This window comes from Hemiscyllium ocellatum, chromosome 24, assembly GCF_020745735.1.
Source record: "Hemiscyllium ocellatum isolate sHemOce1 chromosome 24, sHemOce1.pat.X.cur, whole genome shotgun sequence".
Taxonomy (NCBI): Eukaryota; Metazoa; Chordata; class Chondrichthyes; order Orectolobiformes; family Hemiscylliidae; genus Hemiscyllium; species Hemiscyllium ocellatum.
Window position 1 is genome coordinate 14311439 of NC_083424.1, and position 20222 is coordinate 14331660.

The window sequence follows — 20222 nt, forward strand, 5'->3', positions numbered from 1 at the left end:
AATATTACATATTCAAATAACTGTTATAATCTGCATAAATTTCCAAAGCCCCTAATGCCAGGTGTAGCATAGTCTTTCCAGACCAGAAGACCTTGTAGTTTGGTTCTTAAATTAACTGATCTCAAAAGAGCTTGTTATAATAAGCCAGACTGGGAGCAAGGGCAGAAAGCATTCAACGTTTTTCCCATCCGACTCTCTAGTAAAACTTGTCGACAGGAGAGTTGGGTAAATCAGTGTCTAGTTTGGCTGTGGCATTGTCCACATTTTGCATGGACTGAAAATATGAAAATGATCAATGGCAACAGACAGTAGAATGAAAAAGTAAGCTTTTAAAAAGGACCCTGTTGGCATGACTGCATTTTTATCTGGATATTCTGAACAATATGTCTTCAAGATTTTTTGGAATCATAGCACTGCCACCTTTCATAGATGCTGCTTAGTTCAATGAGAATGTTGTGACTTAAATTCACTGTCATACATCTTTAATCTCTGTTATTTCTCTTTCTCTATTAGACCTTAGGCCTTACCAATGTTTACCAATGTAGGCCTTGATATTAGGTATCTTAAAACAAAACCATAAGTATCATCTTTCGAGAGCCACTTGTATATTTTGCTTTATGAAAATCTCATCATTGTTTAATCGGGTGTTGTTGCCTTTACAGATTGGAAGTTGATGATTTTTTTGATACCTATGAAGCAAATTCATCAAAAAGAAGTGCGCTCGCTATATTTAAAATCACTAGGAAGTTTCTGTTTGTGTATCGCATGAAAGAAGATAAAGATGTAAGTATGCTGACAGAAGTCAGTTCTGTCACCTTGGGTGGGGAGAGACAATTCACTAGTTTGTTATTGTTTCAGCCATGTTACTCCTTTTAGAAATTTAGAGTATTGGGCTAAAGAAAATAAAGTTCTAATTTTATTCTGATAATTTGAGAGGAGGTCAGATTTCATTTGTGTCATCCTGTATCAATTTCTAATATTTCACTTAATGTGATCTTAAATATTGCTAAAGCAGATGGACAATTTGTTCCAAGGTCAAAGGAGTGGCTGGGAAATATTACGTTACAGGATGTAGTTTTATGATTGGGGTTGAGGCAGAGATGAAAAATCTTTGTCCTTTTACTTGATGTTACAAATGTTGACACCAAGTATCTGAACCTTTCTGTTCCCCAAAATCAAAGACTGTCATATTGATGAGCACAGAATTCTCATATTTCGCAACTCTTAACCTAATGAATCATGAAGTCACATCTTGTACAACTCGTAAGAACTATCATCATGTTGCTCTATGAATTTATAATTGTAAATTTGACTTCATTGTTCCCCCACTTGCTCAGATATTGGTCCTGGCAAGGCCATCTTTTACCAGCCACCATTAAGTTAAGAACATAGCCTACTCACCTCATCCTATAGTTGCCAATGCCATAAGTGTAATTTCTATTGTTAAAAATTAGAGAAGGCCCCTTTACAACCTCCACTGAGCATCAAAACTAACTTTCTTTTGACAACTTTTGCCAACAAGCTAAAAGAAACGGGGGAGTTGAGATTTTGCCAAACATGTACAAAGTATGGCAATGGCATTGCAAAATTCATCCTCCTAGTCGTTGCATGGGAGATCAATCATTTGTCTATGGAAATTTGGAAAACTATTTATCATGGCTAAAAGTATTGTGCATATAATACTCTATTGTCTATATCTGCATAGCTTGTTTGAGTAATGAGTTGTTATACCTTTTCAGAGACTGCAAAAGCTGTGTCGCTGTATCCTTAACAGCATGGAAGTAGAGAATGAGTCCAAGGTTTGTATGTATTCTTTGAGTAGATTTCGAATGTGTTACTTATTTATTAACTAAACCATAATAATAAATATATTGCCCAATGCAGATCTCGACCTTCCAGATTAACGATCATATTCAGTTCCTAGTCCTATATTGTTCCAATTTGTGTTGCCATCAACCTGCCCATGAAAACTGAGAGCTAATGGTCTTTGCCATCAGTCTAGTCTCAATTTATTTGCCATATTCGATTAAAAAACTTGAATTGAATTGAATTTATTGTCACATATACTTAGGCACAGTGAAAAGCTTTGTCTTATGAGTAATACAGGCAGATCACATAGTTAAATAGATAAGTAAATAATAGGGAAACAGCAGTAAAAACAGGCGAATGTTAAGAGTTTGAGTCTATTCAGTATTCTAACAACAATAGGTTAGAAACTGTTTTGAAACCAGCTGATGCGTGTGTTCAGGCTTCTGTACATTCTCCCCAATGGTAGAGGTTGTAGAAAAGCAGGGTGGGTTGGATCTTTGAGATTGCTAGTGGCCTTGCCTTTACAGCGGGCCTGGTAGATGGATATTCTAGATGGGAGGTCAGCCTTTGTGGTCGTCCAGGCCAAATTCACCACTCTTTGTAATTGTCTCCGATCTAGAATGGTACATTTGCCATACCAGGTAGTGAATCATCCAGTCAGAATGCTCTTGATCGCGCACCTATAAAAGTTGGCAAAGGTATTCACCGTCATGCCAAATTTCCTCACCTGCCTGAGGAACAAGAGACGTAACCAGTGCATCTACATGAAGAGTCCAAGAAAGTATGTTGTGGATGACCACACCTGGGAGTCTGACACTCTTCACTCATCCCATCTCTGTGCTGTTAATGTGTAGAGGGGGCATGAGTAACATCCCGCTGAAAGTCAATAATGAGTTCTTTGGTTTTGCCAGCATTGAGAGCTAGGTTATTCTCAGTGCACTATTTTTCTAGATCTTCTACCTCCTGTCTGTAGTCTGTTTCATCGCCATCTGAGATTTGACTGACTGTGGTAGTATCATCAGCGAACTTATAAATGGCGTTCGCCTGATATTTGGTGACGCAGTCATGGGTATACAGTGAATACGGTAGGGAGCTGAGTATGCAGCCCTGGGGGGCTCCAGTGTTGAATGTTAGTGAGGATGAAATATTGTCCTCCGTCTTCACTGATTGTGGTCTATGGATCAGGAAACTGAAGATCCAGTTGCAGAGAGTGGAGCTTAGTCCGAGATTGATAACTTTAGTAATCAGTCTCGAGAGGATATTAGTGTTGAAGGCTGAACTGTAGTCAATGAGTAGGATTCTTACATCTTGGTGTCAAGATGTTCTAGGAAGGAGTGAAGGGCAAGGAGTAAACTTCAGGGAACTTTAATTTGATTGCTTCCATCAGTGTCCATGACCGGTCTGTAATCCACGCCTATTTCCCCATAAATATTTTACAGGTATGTTGCAATTTGGAAAGGGCACAATGTACAATAGTGCAGACATTAGAACTTAGAAAATACTGAGAAGTAGTGCTAGTGTTATCACTGAGTTGATGCTCCGGTCACTTAAATACCCCACATATTCTTACTAAAGTGTGTTCGTAACTAACTACCTTCAGGAAAACCAATTGCATTTAAGCCACTGATGTATGATGTGTTGTCTCTGTGTGTCGGTTGTTTCGCAACTAAAACTAAATTTAACATGTTAGTTATGTGTAAATTAGTACTAATGTTTTATGAAAGCAATAGAAGAGCTGCCTCTTGGAATTTCATAGAAAATGGATAGCTCAAATTTGTTGTTTGTGTAAGGTAGGAATTTAATTGACAAATGGAAATATTTAAAGGTTTACCTTGCAGCCTGATATCCTGCAGGACTGCAAGTTCACCACATTGTATCTTACCTTGTTGGTGTCTCATTTGTTCACACAGCCCAAGTCAGCATTGCATGAAGTATTTATAGACACCTTTGCTTTTGACCAAATTCCTATTGACAGAGCGTTAAGCAAAATTTGGACAATGCAGTTAATTTATGCACTTAAAATTTTCTTTTTAATATGTTGGTACATATTTAGCAGTATGATGGATTTGTGTTCCTCAAGTGTTCTCAATTTTAATTTGGAACAGGATTATCGACTGATGATTGATTCCATTTTAAATATGTTTCCAATTCTCATGGCTGTTTGTAGGTTTGGTATGTGTCATTAGCACTCTCCAAAGATCTCACCCTGCTATGGATAAAACAAGTTAAAGACCTCCTCTGGCTCTGCTGTGAGTTTCTGAAGCACTTGAAGGTAAATTGAAAACTGCAAATGTAAACGTATAACTGTGTGTGGAGAGGAGGGAGCAGCTGTTGAAATTATTATTACCTTGTTGTAATCTGTAGGATTTCTGTTGGCAATAGACATGAGTATTTACTAAGGGTGTTTTTCCAGCATTTTCTTTTGCACTGAGATACCTCTGGGTCCCTGTCACTAAGCCAGGTACTCCTGTCATTTAAATGTCGTTCACATTCTCACTGAAGTATATTTTAAACAACATGTGTAATGTATTGCTTCTGTAATTCAGTTGTTTCACAACAGAAACTAAGATGTCAGCTAAACCTAAAATTGGTATTCGTGTATCATGAAAGCAGTAGAGCAGCTGTCTCTTGGAATTTAATTTAGAAAATGGATTGGCTCAAATTAGTTTTGCTTAATTAAGGATTTAATTAACAGATGGAAATATTTAAAGTTTTTTTATTGCAGCCTGATATTCTGCAGGACTGTAAGTTCATCACATTGTATCTCACCATGCTGGTCACATTCACAGACACCTCAACCTGGAAAATACTGAGAGGGAAAGGTCAGTGGCAAAATCAACCTCTATAGTGTTAATTCCTGCATTAGTTAACCAATAACTAGACTTTTTCATCAATAGATTTTGTTCTGGACTTTTGAGATGCAGGTAATTAGTTCCCACCTATTTTTGATTTTTTTTTGTGTGGGTTCTGTATTTCTCTCCTATCTCTTGGATTTTGGCTGATCAGTGCATCTGCTCATCTGTCCATCTTTCAGGCTTGTGCTTAGCTCCTATACAACAATACTGCAGTGATTTTAGTTCATTTGTTTCCCCTTCCTCTGAAGAATTACTTTTTCTCTTCTATCAGCACAACTGCAAAAGTAGGAAAAGAGTATCACATTTTCTATTTCTGTTGATGTAAAGGGAATCAGAACAACAATGAATTGGATGCATAATGTTATCACAAGCCCATATGCACATTTTTTTGATGCAACTTATTTTTCTTCCCTCTAATTTTCTCTTCCCCTGCCCTTCTGAAGATGCTGACTTGTGCTGGAGAATATCTAACATGTATAAAACTATATATTCATGGAGCTGTACAGCACGGAAACAGACTGGTCGGTCCAACTTGTCCATGCTGACCAGATATCCCAACCCAATCTAGTCCCACCTGCCAGCACCTGGCCTATATCTCTCCAAACCCTTCCTATTCATACACCCATCCAGATGTCTTTTAAATGTTGCAATTGTACTAGCCTCCACCACTTCCTGAAGAAGAGCTCATGCCCGAAACGTCGATTCTCCTGCTCCTTGGATGCTGCCTGATCTGCGCCTTTCCAGCAACACGTTTTCAGCTCCACCACTTCCTCTGGCAGCTCATTCCACATATGTACCACCCTCTGCATGAAAAAGGTGCCTCTTGGGTCTCTTTTATATCTTTCCCTTCTAACCCTAAATCTATGCCCTCTAGGTCTGGACTCCCCAACCCCAGGGAAGAGGCTTTATCTATTTATCCTATCCATGCCCCTCATGATTTTATAAAACCTCTATAAAGTCACCCCTCTGCCTCTAACACTCCAGGGAAAACAGCCCTAGCCTATTCAGCCTCTCCCTGTAGCTCAAATCCTCCAACCCTGGCAACATCCTTATAAGTCTCTTCTGAACCCTTTCAAGTTTTACAACATCTTTCCGATAGGAAGGTGACCAGAATTGCATGCAATATTCCAACAGAGGCCTAACCATAACTCCTGTACTCAATATTCTGACCAGTAAAGGAAAGCACACCAAATGCGTTCTTCACTATCCTATCTACCTGCAACTCTACTTTCAAGAGCTATGAACCTGCACTCCAAGGTCTCTTTGTCCAGCAGCATTCCCAAGGACCTTACCATTAAGTGTATAAGTCCTGCTAAGATTTGCTTTCTCAAAATGCAGCACCTCGCATTTATCTGAATTAAACTCCATCTGCCACTCCTCAGCCCATTGGCCCATTGTAATCCGAGTTCACCACCTTCGCTGTCCACTACACCTCCAATTTTGGTGTCGTCTACAAACTTACTAACTATACCTCTTATGCTGACATCCAAATCATATATATAAAACTGATGAAAAATAGTGTACCCAGCACTGATCTTTGTGGCACTCCATTGGTCACAAGCCTCCAATCTGAAAAACAACCCTCCACCACCACCCTCTGTCTTCTACCTTTGATCCAGTTCTGTATCCAAATGGCTAGTTCTTCCTGTATTCCATGGAATCTAACTTTGCTAACCAATCTCCCATGGGGAACCTTGTCAAACACCTTACTGAGATCCATATAGATCACGTCTACTGCTCTGCCCTCATCAATCCTCTTTGTTACTTCTTCTTCAAAAAAACTCAATCCAAGCCCACAGCCATGTTGACTATCCCTAATCAGTCCTTGCCTTTCCAAATACATGTACATCCTGTCCCTCAGGATTCCCTCCAACAACTTGCCCACCACTGATGTCAGGCTCACTAGTCTATAGTTCCCTGGCTTATCCTTACCACTTTTCTTAAATAGTGGCACCACGTTAGCCAACCTCCAGTCTTCCGGCACTTCACCTGTGACTATCGATCATCTGGTGTTTTATCAAAGTGACTAATTCTGTGAAGGGGTGCATTACCAGGTTTTTCATAGCTGAGTTCAGAACTATCCATATCCAGTAGCCCGATATGTATTTTCAGGAAGGACTCTCGAGAGACAGATCAGAAGTGAGAATTTGAGCTGTTCACCTTCCATCCTCTCCTCAAAGATTTTGAACACACGTTTTAGAGTTCCAATAGCTCGTTCAGCACAAGTAGAGAATTAAAACTAAATGTTTTATAGAGGACTCTACACTTACTGATATGTAATTTGTGTAATTAGCTTGTATATAGGTTTAGTCTGTCACGTAGGCAACATAGCTTGGAAATAGTAGTCTTCGATTTGTGAGTTGGTTTAAATCAGGTTTAAGAATGTCACACTTAGAGATTCAGTGAACTTGTTTATGTTACCAATACTATTGATTTTCCTTGTTAACAGGAGAAGTCCTGAGGCCTGCCATGAATCACATCTGTGCAAACATCATGGGTCATCTCAATCAAAAGGGATATTACACAGTGCTACAGGTTTGTTCACAAATGCTGCTCAAATTTAGTGTTTAACAACCTAATTGTTGTAGCTACTTTGTGAAGATGGAATGGGACTGAATTTTGTTTTTAAATATATTCTGCCTGAATACCTAATAGGAGCAAAAATCCTATCATCAGATCAAAGGGTCTCCAAAAAGAATGCTGTGAAATTGTCATGTAGAATTTCAATTTGCTGTTTTTTGTTCCTGGGATGTGGGCTTTGCTGGCAAGCTGCATTTATTTTGTCATCCCTAATCACCTGTGAGGCGTTAATAATAAACTGTCGTCTTGAACCACTCCAGGCATGTGTAGGTGTATCTGCCCTGCTAGGAGCCAGAGTGTTCTCGGATTTTGACTTGATGATGAAGAAGGAATGTTAACATAATTGTAAGCCAAGATGATGTGTGGCTTGAAGAGAAACCTGGAAGTGACAGACGTACACCGACTGTCCTCCTAGGCAGCAGAGATTGTGGACTTGGAAGGTTTCAAAGGAAGCAAGCCAGACACACGATCACCACAGTGCTACAGTCTGCTTCCTAATATGAGACATTATGGGTTGTTTGTTTCAGACCATGCTTAATGACCAACAAGGCTGATCAGTTTAACCAGCTAAAACTGGGCTTGCCTATCAGAATACAGCAGCTTGAATTGAAGTCTGTCTCTCCAGGCATGCACAAGTTAAAGCTGATTTCACTGTGTGACTGTAAGATATAGTATTCAGAGTCTTTAATTTAGTAACAAAAAATAAGTTTCTTTATTCTCAGATATTGTTAACAAATGGACTGGCAAGATCCAAACCTTCTTTGTCTAAAGGAACGTTAACAGCTATTTTCACCCTTGCATTACGGTAAGGGAACTTTCAGATCAAACTTCATTTCTGGTAAGCTTGCCATAAAGAAGGCAGTCGAGCTTTCAACAAGAGAAATAACACTTATAGATTCATCAATCTTTTTGGAGAGGCAAATGAACAATGCAAAAACAAATTCTTATTTGAGTGTTTTATCTGAACCCCTTACAAGCATTAGATTGATACAAATATTCTTCCTTTTGTTATTGGTACTTCAGTATAGCTCATGGCCATTTGCAGGCCCAGCTCTTCAAGTTGTAACTGTGTGGTTTCATCTACCTCTGGATATCTATTTGTGGTCAGCTCAGCTGTAGAATGCAGAGGAATCATTTTTGATGCCTCACCTTTTATTGTTCTCCAGTAAAAGACAAGAGAATGGTTTTAGGAGGCAGGGTTAACCCATCTTCCATTAAACAAATAAGGAGTTGTATTAAAATTCATTTATTTTTCCTTGCCTTCCTATCCTTGTTTTGCATTTTGAAATTGTGCCCAGTGGCATTCGTTGAGGTTCGCTATTCAAGGAAATTCACTGGTGTGAATCCAAAACCCATTATTCTGATGCAAATCATTACACCATTTTTGATGGTAAACTTTGAGCAAGGCATTTGAAAATAGTAACTCTCATTTTATCCATCTTATTCTATCTTCCAGTCACATCAGACAATGATTCTCAGTGAATCACATCTGAAATAGCCACTCCGTTTGCCTGCACTCTAACTTGCACACAGCACGATCCTAAAAATAGTAGTGAATGATCATGAATTTGTTTTTAGTGGTAGGTGAGTAAGTAATAATGGCTAATTGATGCAACTCCCTGCCCTCTTTGAATACTGATAGAATTTTGGTTTAACAAACAGGATACTGCCACCTGAATCATGGAGATTATGTGCTAGAGTATGGTTTGATCTCCAGAATCCTTTGATTTCTAGTAAGTAGCTGCACTAGCTGAATCATGCTTTTGCAACGTTTTTGTCTAGGTTGTGGGGGTTAACAAAAAGCTCAAGTGATTTTGCTTTAGATCCAATTCAAATCTGGATGTGCCCTGGTGTTGAAATGGGACTTCCTATTCAAGAGCTTTTGGTTCTCATGCCCAATCTACTGCTGTGCAAGTAGCTATTCCAATTTGGGTGGATCCAGCTATTTTCTCTCCTGCCTAACAGATTGATAGCTTCTGGATGCAAAGCCATGTTTCCTGTGTGTTTAATATGAATGTTAAATATTCTGGCATTGCAGGCTGCATGATAAACAATGCTCTTCTTTTTGAATGTGTTGTATTTTAGGACTAGCACGTAGTTTCTAGCTACTAGTCTTACTGTTTGATGACCAGATCTCACAAAATGAGCTGTAAACTAAAATTCAGCTTGATGAAGAAGTAAGATTATAGCCCAAGATAAAACAGCAGATTGTATAAAGTTCTAATACCTCAAACTCAAGTTATTTTAGAGCAGCTTACAATCCTTCAAAGAGATTAAGGAACTTTAAATAATTTCTGTTTTTATTTTTTTGGAGCACTTAATGAGATAAACAAGCTTGTGTTTTCTACTAATCTCTGCTCAAATATTACTACAGAAAATTATTATTCCATGCAAGCCAATGAAAGGCTCTGGTACTTAGTTCTTAGACTGCGTATGGGACGCTCAGTAAACATCCATACTTGCCATACGGGCTGAAGTGCTTACCAGGCAGTTTCATATTTCATTCTTTCAGAAGCAGTTGATGAAGGAGAAATCATATATCAATCTTTTATTTAATGTCAGATTTATTGCAGAAGGCAGCATTACAAACATCTCCCTCCTCCTGAGCCAACTCCTAGAAGCCTCTTTGCTCAAGGTTTTTAATCAGTCACTACTTGCATGTCCTTAACCTAAATTACACAAATAATATGCCAATAAAATTCACCTAATGCTTTTTGTTTGGTAGCACAATAATTAATTTTCTAAAGAATTGCAACTTTCTAGAGATAGCATATTAATAAATTAGAGTATAATATTTGGATGTGTAATTTAAGTTGACACTTTTGTTCTATTGTGTAGGTTGATCATTCAATGACATTAAAGACATTAATTCAGCAATTAGTACCCAGTTTAGTGTCACTATCATTAATCCAGTGTATGGGAAGATCTCATCATGCGAGGGAATCTATCAGCATTCTTGTACAGATTGTTTGTGTATTCCTGGGGTGGGAAGGCCCTTGTTCAGGCCTGTGTTGCTGACATTGACTCCACCCACCTGACATCACTCAGCAGTGAGGCCTCGGGTGAATGCTGTAGTGGCAGAGGTCACTGCCTTCTCATTGATACCGTCTTTAAATAGAGCTGCTGGCATCTGATTGACTGGAGGTTTTCAGTGAGTGAGATGTCTACCTCCCAAGGCCCTTGATCCTGGCCAAGTTCTAATTCTGTCCAGTTAAACACCTGAGTGGAATTTAACTTGGTTGCCCTTCTCATAGAGGTTATGTGGGGCTCCCATTGGCTCTCTAGCCAACTGGCAAGTCTCCATCACCTCCAGTAAATCCAGTGCACTTTGTATAATACCTCTGAAGCACCTTACACTATTTTATCACAGATGTTTTATAATTTTAATTTGTGAAGAAAAGTTTGCCCAAATCTTCTGGTCTCTAGATCAACGAAGACCAGATGTATGACCAGATATATATACAGGAATCGTGCAGAAGTTCCGATGTTCTGAATTATTTCAGAGTTAAACATAAATTTCAACGTTCAATAGCAATTCCTCTGCTTTCCAGGATCCTCTTTGAAAATCTTAGACTCTGCATTACAGTTGGAGACTTGGGCTAATGCTGTGGAACTGAACAAATTTGTAAACCAGGAAATGTTAGACAGAAAAATGTAGGCTAATTGTTGAGTAACTCCAGCACTGGCATTTTACAATCTCATGTCTCTGTGCACCTCCCCAACCTCCCTACCTCCACACCGTCCCCCACCCCAACCAAACCAACTGCATGTCTCTGAAGTTCTGTGTCCATGCATCTGCTTACACCCACCCCTCTCCAATTACACGTCTTCTGTCTGCCTGACCTGCCAGCTACCCGTTCACCTGTCTGCCACCTTGCCCACCTATATACTGTACCCATTCATTGACATTAATTATGCTAGTGCAGCAAAGTGGGGTTCCCTGACTTCCCTCTGAATCTACAGTATTATGATAAAATTCTTTGAGAATCACTGCACTGTACATGTCTGTGAAAAGTGGGCTGAGATGTTCGGGGAAGAAAATGTAATGCAGATTTGAGGTTGGGGGATGTATGAACAGAGCAACAATTTAATGATGATCGTTGCTCCTTGGAAAAATCTGAACCATAGTGTTTTCTAATTAGAATTCAATCTCTAATTAAGGAGAAAGAAATAGTAGGACATGCCAGTTAAATTAGATGATAAGTTAGAGGAGAATTTTGTTGGACATAAACTATTTGGGACAAATGATCTGCTTCTTTGTTGTGAATTCCCTGTGTGATATTTTTGGTTTAATCCATTCGTATTCACATGTTTCTTTTAAAAGTTACAGTTTACTTTCTTTTTTCCAGCCCGGTGGTTGCTGCTCATTTCTCAGACAACCTGCTCCGTTCCTTTCTTCTGCACATAATATCAGTCCCAGCACTGGTGACACATCTGTCTACGTTAGTACCTGAGGTATGAAATGTCATAACTAAAACTCTGCTTGCAACTTCTAATCTGTTTCTTTAGATACCTTATTACTCAGTTATATTTTTGAAAAGTGTACTTTTGTCAACTGGCACTCCCTACTCCCCATATTGCTAAAGTCTCTGCAATTTTCAGTTTCATCTAATGTGGACGGGTGGCTTACTCTCACTAAACCTTCAATTTCACAGAAAGAATGCCAGTGGTTATCAAGTACATAGAACATAGAAGGATACAGCGCAGTACAGGCCCTTCGGCCCTCGATGTTGCGCCGACCAAATCCTACCTAACCTATACTAGCCCAATAACTTCCAAATGCCTATCCAATGCCCGCTTAAATGACCATAAAGAAGGAGAGTTCACCACTGATACGGGCAGGGCATTCCATGAACTCACAACCCGCTGTGTGAAGAATCTACCCCTAACATCTGTCCTATACCTACCACCCCTTAATTTAAAGCTGTCCCCTAGTAACACCTGACTCCATTAGCGGTAAAAGGTTCTTAGTATCTACCCTATCTAAACCCCTAATCATCTTATACACTTCTATCAGATCTCCCCTAAACCTTCTCTTCTCCAATGAGAACAGCCCCAAGTGCCTCAGCCTTTCGTCATAAGATTTTCCTACCATTCCAGGCAACATCCTGGTAAACCTCCTCTGCACTCGTTCTAAAGCTTCCACATCCTTCCTATAGTATGGCGACCAAAACTGCACACAATACTCCAGATGAGGCCTCACCAGAGTCTTATACAACTGCAACATGACCTCAGGACTCCGGAACTCAATTCCTCTGCCAATAAAGCCCAATAAAGTAGTTCCTACTCTTTCTCGCTATCTTCAGAGTGCTTAGCTAATATTATATAGGATTCAAACTGTTATCCCTCACAGGGATAGTGTGCTGGAGATCAAATCTATCTAACTAAAAAAAAAATCTATCCCCCTATTTCTGGGGTCATCACCACAAAAGTTTTTTAAAATTTTTATAAGCACGCAGAATTCTCCTGTCTTTTAGATTCAAGTTGACAGAAATCATGGTCAGGGTTTGTGTACCTAACGAGAATTGATATTTATTACAAATAAATAGATTTTAACTGCAGTAAGCCATTATGAACCTTCAGCATGTAACTGTGGTGATGCTGCTGCTCTTTTTACAACGTTATGCTGTCCTCGGTTTTTCTTTCAGAGAGGTTGTAAAAGCAGCAATTCGGAAAAATCTAGTTTTGGGTCTTAGGGCCAGTTTGATTATGGCTAACAGATGCTGCCTTTGGAAAAAGGCTTTCAAGTTTTTAAACAAGCACTTGTACAATGAAAAGGGAGTGGCCAGTTCAGCTTGTCTCTGGTTTGGCTTGATTTGTTTTGAGCGGTCTGTTTGTTTACTGAAAGCAGTCAGTCGGTTGTTGTGAAGCTGCTGAACCTAAAGAAGCAGGTCTGTGCTGATCCTGCCTTTCTGTGACATCTTTTCTTTAAGACCCTGTGTTTCATTTTATCTTTTGTGCCAAGGGGTGTTTATGGGAAGTGTTGCAAGTATTTGGAACAGCATCCTTAAATTGGGATAGCCTGGGTATTTGGATAGTGTGGTGCTGGAAAAGCACAGCAGGTCAGGCTGCATCTGAGGAGCAGGCGTTTGCCCAAAATGTCGATGCTGCCTGACCTGCGCTTTTCCAGCACCACACTCTCTACTCTAATCTCCAGCATCTGCAGTCCTTGCTTTCGCCTAGTGGGTTTTCTGATATAGGTTGTTGTTCTATATTCTGTTCTTCTTTGCGTTTCATTTGGTAATCTTGCAAATAAATTCTGTTTTGTTTTAAACTAAGTAGTTGGGCCAGCTGCATTACTCCTGGAATGTCCACTTACACCTGCTTAAAACAACCAGCAAAGTTAAGGTCTGAACTACTTTCTGAAATGATTTGAAGGGGCTAGCCTGGTCCATAACACTCTACAAATTAAAACTCTAACTCCCTTATAAACTTGCCACACACACACACACACACACACACACACACACACACACACACAAAAATTAAAATGGATATTATGGGTGAGGCTGTTTATTAAGATGATCCTTTTGGCTTCTCAAGATATGCTGCTCCTTGATCTTCCTTCAGGTACTTTCACTTGCTTACAGGAAGCATAGGGTAGTTGATTCGTATACACAGTCGCTGACTTATTTGTGAATAACCTCAGCTTACAGTAACTGCTGAGGAAAAAATAAATTAGCTTTTTTCATCTATTGTAGGGAAAAGGTTAAAAGATTTTAAGGACATTATAGCAGGGCACTTGGATAAGTTAAAGGTAATTAGGCAGAGCCAGCATGATTTTGTCAAAGTGATTTTTTTTATTTTATTGAATTCATGAAAAAGCAACTTGTACTCTGAATAAAGGGGAACCGGTGTTGTACTTGGATTTGATAAGGTGCCAATCAAAAATTATAGCAGAAAATGAAAACTCATGATTTTCCGTATAACATATTGGCATGGATAGAAGATTTGCTGGCTAACAAAAAGCAGAGAGTAGGAATATATGGGTCTTTTTCAGGCTGGCAGGATGTCACAAGTGGTGTGCTACAGAGGTTAGTATTGGGACCTCAGTACAATTTATATAAATGATTTTAGATGAAGGTGTACCCGAGAACTTTGTGGGAAGCTAGAGAAGTGATTGCTGGGCCTCTTGTTCCATGCTGTACATATCTATGACTCTGACTAAGCAATGGTAGTTAAATTTGTTGATGACACAAACAGATAGGAAAATGTGTTGTAAAGAGGAGACTAGAGAGGGATTTGATAGTTAAGGAGTGGGCAAAGATGGTAAATGCAGGAAAATGTGAAATTGTCCATTTTGGCAGAAAGCAAAATGTTATCTAAATGATGTGATGTTGCGGAATTCTGAGATGCAGAGAGATATGTGTGTTCTAATACATAAATCTCAGGCTATTATGCAGGTCCAGTAAACAATCAGGAAAGCTAATAGAAAGTTTTGTTTTATTACAAGAGGATCTGAATGGAAGAGTAAGGAGATAATGCTTCAGTTATGAAGAGCATCCATGAGTATGCACCTTGTGTACTGTGTACAGTCTGCCACTGTACTTACAAAAGAATATTAATACATTAGAAGCAATTGAGAAGGTAGTTTACTAGACTAATACCTGAAATGAATGGATTGCCTTATGAAAACAGGGTAGGCCTGTATCTTCTGAAATTTAGAGTGAAAGGTGTTTTAATTGAAACATACAAAATCCTAAGACAACTTGTCCAGGTGGATGTGGAAAGGCTGTTTACTTTTGTGAGAGACTTTAGAACTACACGTCATAGTTTAAAATTAAGAGGTTGCCCATTTAAGGCAGAAGAGATTTATTTTCTTCCTATGAGAGTATGGTGTCTTTAGAATTCCCTTTCTCAAAAATCAGTAGATGCAGAATCATTAAATATTTTTAAGACATAGGTAGCTGCATTCTTGTTTACCAAAGGAATAAAAGATTACTGGAGATATGCAGGATTGTAATGTTAACATTAAAATCAGATCAGGCATGATGTTTTGAATGATGGAGCACGCTCAAAGGGCAAAGTGGCCTACTCTTGTTTCTTGTTCGTATGTTCAGGCTTGACATTTTTAGAAAGCTCCTTCCCTTTTGGAAATCCAGTGGCTTCTCCCTCAAACATTTGCATCGATGAGCTGTTCAACCATGTGGAGTTAACTACATAGTTGTTGGCAGATAGAAGTCCTTTGTCATTGGTAACTGGTCTTTAGTCTGCAGCCCAGTCTGTTGCTGGCCAAAGCTCCACATGAGTACACTCAGCTTCCACCACAACCCTTGCCACAGCAGCTGTTGTTAAAAAAAAACACAAACAAGGAATATCAGGTCAATTCCTTTTAAAAAAGGTGCAGCAGTCGTTTGACCATCCTTGGCTTTTAAAATAGTCCTTTTCCCATTTCAAACCACAATTAAACATACCAAAAAATAAAAAAAATATCATGGTCTTTACAACAGAAAACACTAGAACTACAGAATGGGATGATCAGCACTTGAAGGTGAATGGTGTCTTTTTTCCCAAGTGCTGATGATGCTGTTTTGGTTTTCTATCATTTTTTGTTTTATTTCAGATTTATTATTTTTGACTTCTGCATTATGGTACACTGCAGTCTGTGCATTATCTCTAGATTCTTCACCTTTCTACGCATATATTGTGGAATTAGTTTTTTTAATGAGTTGATGTATTTCAATTGTGTCTGTAAAGACTGAATTCATTTCTCTCTCTCGGTACATCATAAAAGCAGATACGTCATGCAGACTTTTCAATTAAGGGAAGGATTAGTGGGAAATATTTCCAGTACATCAGAAGCTACTAAAAGCATTTCATTGTTCAGATCAATTCAAAAATAATAAAATACTGAGATTTGATTGGAATCTTTTTTGTAAAGCCCCTTTTTCCCTTGGTACCATTTTTAGGAAACTGTTTTCTGTCCCTTTATAGAATTGTGGAAGTTTTGCCTCAAATTGCTGGCTATTTGTTCCAAAACAAAAATAAATGTCTTTGATGCTATTCAGGTCATTCTTCTGTTTTTGAGAGCAGCTACCTTTGACATACAGGTCGTTCTGCTATGACATGCATTTCATTAGCATGAATTATAACGGGATTGGATAAGGTGAACTTTGTGAATGGGTGTAGCGATTTTCTATTAGTGATCTTCTACAGTGTAACTTTCTATAGTAGTTTTCCATAGCGCAATTTTCTATGACAAAAGTTTGCAAAGGAACACAATTGTCGCATTATAGCAGAACAACCTGTGTGTGTGCTGCTGATTTACTCCATTTCTTTGCATTATATCGTATGATAAATGTATAATCATAGATAGGAAGTTCAGTAGGAACGGTTTTTTGCTGTGATCACGGCAGTTTCTGAGTGAAATTCTGAACTGAAAGTGATGCAGTGTGACTATCTCACACCAAAGTTCTCTTATACCACATCCAGTTTGCTACTAGATATCCTCCTCCACTCCTCACGAGACCTTAATGAATTGTCCCTTTCTCTCAAGTGCATGGCTATGATCCATACCCATGAGCTACTCCGGAAATTCATCCTGTTTTTAAGTCGAGATGAGCAATGTGGCGATATCTGCGTATGCTTGGAGGGAAGCCATACACTTTGTCTTCAGGGTGAGTGTTTCAGGAATATTGACTTATTCAAGGTTACGCTTACATTGGCAAAATAAAAACACTGCATACCAGGTTCCTAGTTATCCTTTATGTCACTTACTGAGTGGACCCCGATTTTGTGTTCTGAAGTAAGATAATACCAGGGCACTCTGAGAGTGATATAAAAGATAATTGGAAGTGACTACATGGCAGGTTTCAGATAAAGTGACTCATACATGATTTCCCTTCCTGAACATCTAATAAAGTTGGGTGCTACAATTTATTTCCAATTTCTAGGGTATTGAGGGCGAAGATAAATTCCCAGTACTCAGCACTGTCAGTGGTTTTTATTGGGAAGCTGCATGTGAATTTGGTGTAACCTTGCATATGATGTCTCCCATGGCTTGACTAACTTACTGATGCTCATTGTTCAAGCTCACCCAAGGGCGGGGAAATGTGACCAAATGTAACAAAGCTGTAAATGCTCATCGAACCAGAGCCTGGTATGAGTCAGGGAAGGTGAAGAGGAAATTGGGAGGGGTACTGAATATTTGGAATATGGAACAGAATAGTCTCTCAATATTGATAAAAGTGGCTGTTCGTTCTTAACTTTAATTTTTTCAAAAATTAAATCTGTCCAATTTGACACAGGGAATCTAATTTATCTGGCCTACCTGTCTGAGAAAGTTTTGGAGGAGGAGACACAACACTTGGTCAGTGTGTTGACTGCCATGCTGTCGTATTGCCAGAAGTATGTATCTCAGAAGAAGTCCAACCTGACACACTGGCACCCAGTACTGGGCTGGTTCTCGCAGACTGTTGATTATGGGTATGTGCTAGCAGTGGATATCTGTATCATCTATGTTTATCTGATAATGTCTGTCATGCTGATATTGTGTTTACTTATTTTGGTTTCTCTATTCATTGATCTCTATAATCTGAAGCTCTCTTAATGGAATCAGTGGTTTAGGATACTCATTTGTACAGTATCTAATGTGTACTTTTGCTTGACCTGGGAGGATTTAATACTAGCACTGTGGGGGAGAAAGTGTCAAAATGTTCCAAGCACCAGAACTTTGTTAGTTTAGTGTCAGCATTTAATCAAGTTTGCAAAATAAAGCTTTCCTACCCTTGGCAATTACTGTTTGCTGTCATTAATTTGCAATTATTCTCACCATCTTGCAATATTAATTTTTTTGATTATTCAGAAAGTTAGTGGGCTGTGGCATTTAAATCCCACCTATGGGTGGTGTCTTAAACTTTCCTTTCTTGTTTGGATTCACTTAAGACTCTTACATTGTGGAAACCTAAAATAATTATCATTGAGTGTGCGTCCAAAGTATGTGTCATACATAATTTAGCACGAAATCCCACCATTTTAAACTGGTTTCACAAGAATATGTAACAATATATGGTTAGAAATATAGATTCGGTTAAGAAATTAGTATCATTATTTTGGTTCATCACAAGCATATTAAAAACATTTAAAGATAAAGGTTGATTTGAAATTATCATGGTAAAATCCATTTCAACTAGCAGGAAAAGAATATACCTAAAAGGGAACATGGGGAATTCATGCGCATGCTATTACCAAGGGTCCTCGATTTTATCAACATCTGACTTACGAACACGTGTAATTATGAATGCGATCCCATGAGGTGATATAATTTTAAAGATAAACCACATGACTGTTTCCTGCACTTACAAACGACTATTTGATATTGCCCTGCGTTGTGTTCCAATGTGCATACAAATAGATTAGATTAGATTACTTACAGTGTGGAAACAGGCCCTTCGGCCCAACAAGTCCACGCCGAAGTGTAACCCACCCATACCCCTACATTTACCCCTTCACCTAACACTACGGGCAATTTAGCATGGCTAATTCATCTGACCCGTACATCTTTGGACTGTGGGAGGAAACCGGAGCACCCGGAGGAAACCCACGCAGACACGGGGACAATGTGCAAACTCCACACAGTCAGTCGCCTGAGTCGGGAATTGAACCCGGGTCTCTGGCGCTGTGAGGCAGCAGTGCTAACCACTGTGCCTCTGTGCCGCCCTGAATAGATTTACGAATGGACTCCAGAATGGATCCTGTTTGAAACTGGGGGACTGTCTGTAATTAAATGAGTGCTTACCACAGACAACAGAAAAACGATAAACAATAATTTAGAAAAATGTGACAATAATTCAATAAAAAGGAAGCCTGACAAGGCAATGATAACTTCATACCTGGGCATGTAATTAAAATATTAATTACAGAATACTGGATAGGTTATGTAAATCTTACAAATCCAGAGCTTTAAGCATTTGTGAAATTGGCTGTTTTGAACTCAGCAGACAAAGTTATGAAGGAATCATGCCTGGTTGAAGTTAACCCTAAAGAGAGTTAAAAGCTACGTATCACTTCACTGCAGAAAATGCCAATGCACGCATTGTCCTCAAGTTGACAGTTTCTTACAAGACAATCAGAAAGGCAGTTTGTGTTTTAAAATAGAAAATCTCTCACTAGTACAGCAAAAGGACCTCTTCTAAAGTTGGATTAAAGACACAAGGTATAGGTATTCTAAACCAGCTTTACACTGAGCCTTTTTCCCCAGATCAGATTACCAACTGAAAGTCTGTTTCTCACTTGTGATATACCAATGCATGTAAGACTTGAGGGTAAAACTTCAGGTGTGGTTCTTTCCTTCAGTATTGACATTTTCACATTGAGTTGGGCTTTTAAAATTCCAGTTTTCACCTGATAATAAAAGTTATGACACAAATAGATTTCATGACAACAAAATGAGAACATGATAGTTGTGTTCAATGCATCATTTCAGAAGTGTCAATCGAGAAAATTTCTCCATGGCTCCATCATTAAGCATAAGAGGTACAGTTAGTAAGTTTGCAGATGACGCCAAAATTGGAGGTGTAGTGGACAGCGAAGAGGGATACCTCAGATTACAGCGGATATCGCAAAGATGTTGTGAAACTTGAAGGGGTTCAGAAAAGCTTTACAAGGATGTTGCCAGGGTTGGAGGATCTGAGCTACAGGGAGAGGCTGAACAGGCTGGGGCTGTTTTCCCTGAAGCGTTGGAGGCTAAGGGGTGACCTCGGAGGTTTACAAAATTTATGAGGGGCATGGATAGGATAAATAGACAAAGTCTTTTCCCTGGGGTGGGGGAGTCCAGAACTAGAGGGCATAGATTTAGGGTGAGAGGGGAAAGATATAAAAGAGACCTAAGGGGTAACGTTTTCACGCAGAGGGTGTTACGTGTATGGAATGAGCTGCCAGAGGATGTGGTGGAGGCTGGTACAATTGTAACATTTAAGAAGCATTTGGATGGGTATATGAATAGGAAGTGTTTGGAGGGATATGGGCCAGGTGCTGGCA

General features: G+C 39.1%; 1 protein-coding gene across 1 annotated transcript in view; it reads left to right on the forward strand.

The window, feature by feature from the left end:
* Window positions 1-20222, forward strand: part of ube3b (ubiquitin protein ligase E3B) — a 61467-nt gene that overhangs the window by 12925 nt on the left and 28320 nt on the right. Inside the window, exons 4-12 of the mRNA XM_060843488.1 lie at window positions 663-783; window positions 1740-1799; window positions 3977-4081; window positions 4535-4631; window positions 7114-7199; window positions 7967-8049; window positions 11594-11699; window positions 16741-16861; window positions 17492-17669. Coding sequence (XP_060699471.1) covers window positions 663-783; window positions 1740-1799; window positions 3977-4081; window positions 4535-4631; window positions 7114-7199; window positions 7967-8049; window positions 11594-11699; window positions 16741-16861; window positions 17492-17669 — 957 coding nt within the window. The remainder of the gene's footprint in view (window positions 1-662; window positions 784-1739; window positions 1800-3976; window positions 4082-4534; window positions 4632-7113; window positions 7200-7966; window positions 8050-11593; window positions 11700-16740; window positions 16862-17491; window positions 17670-20222) is intronic.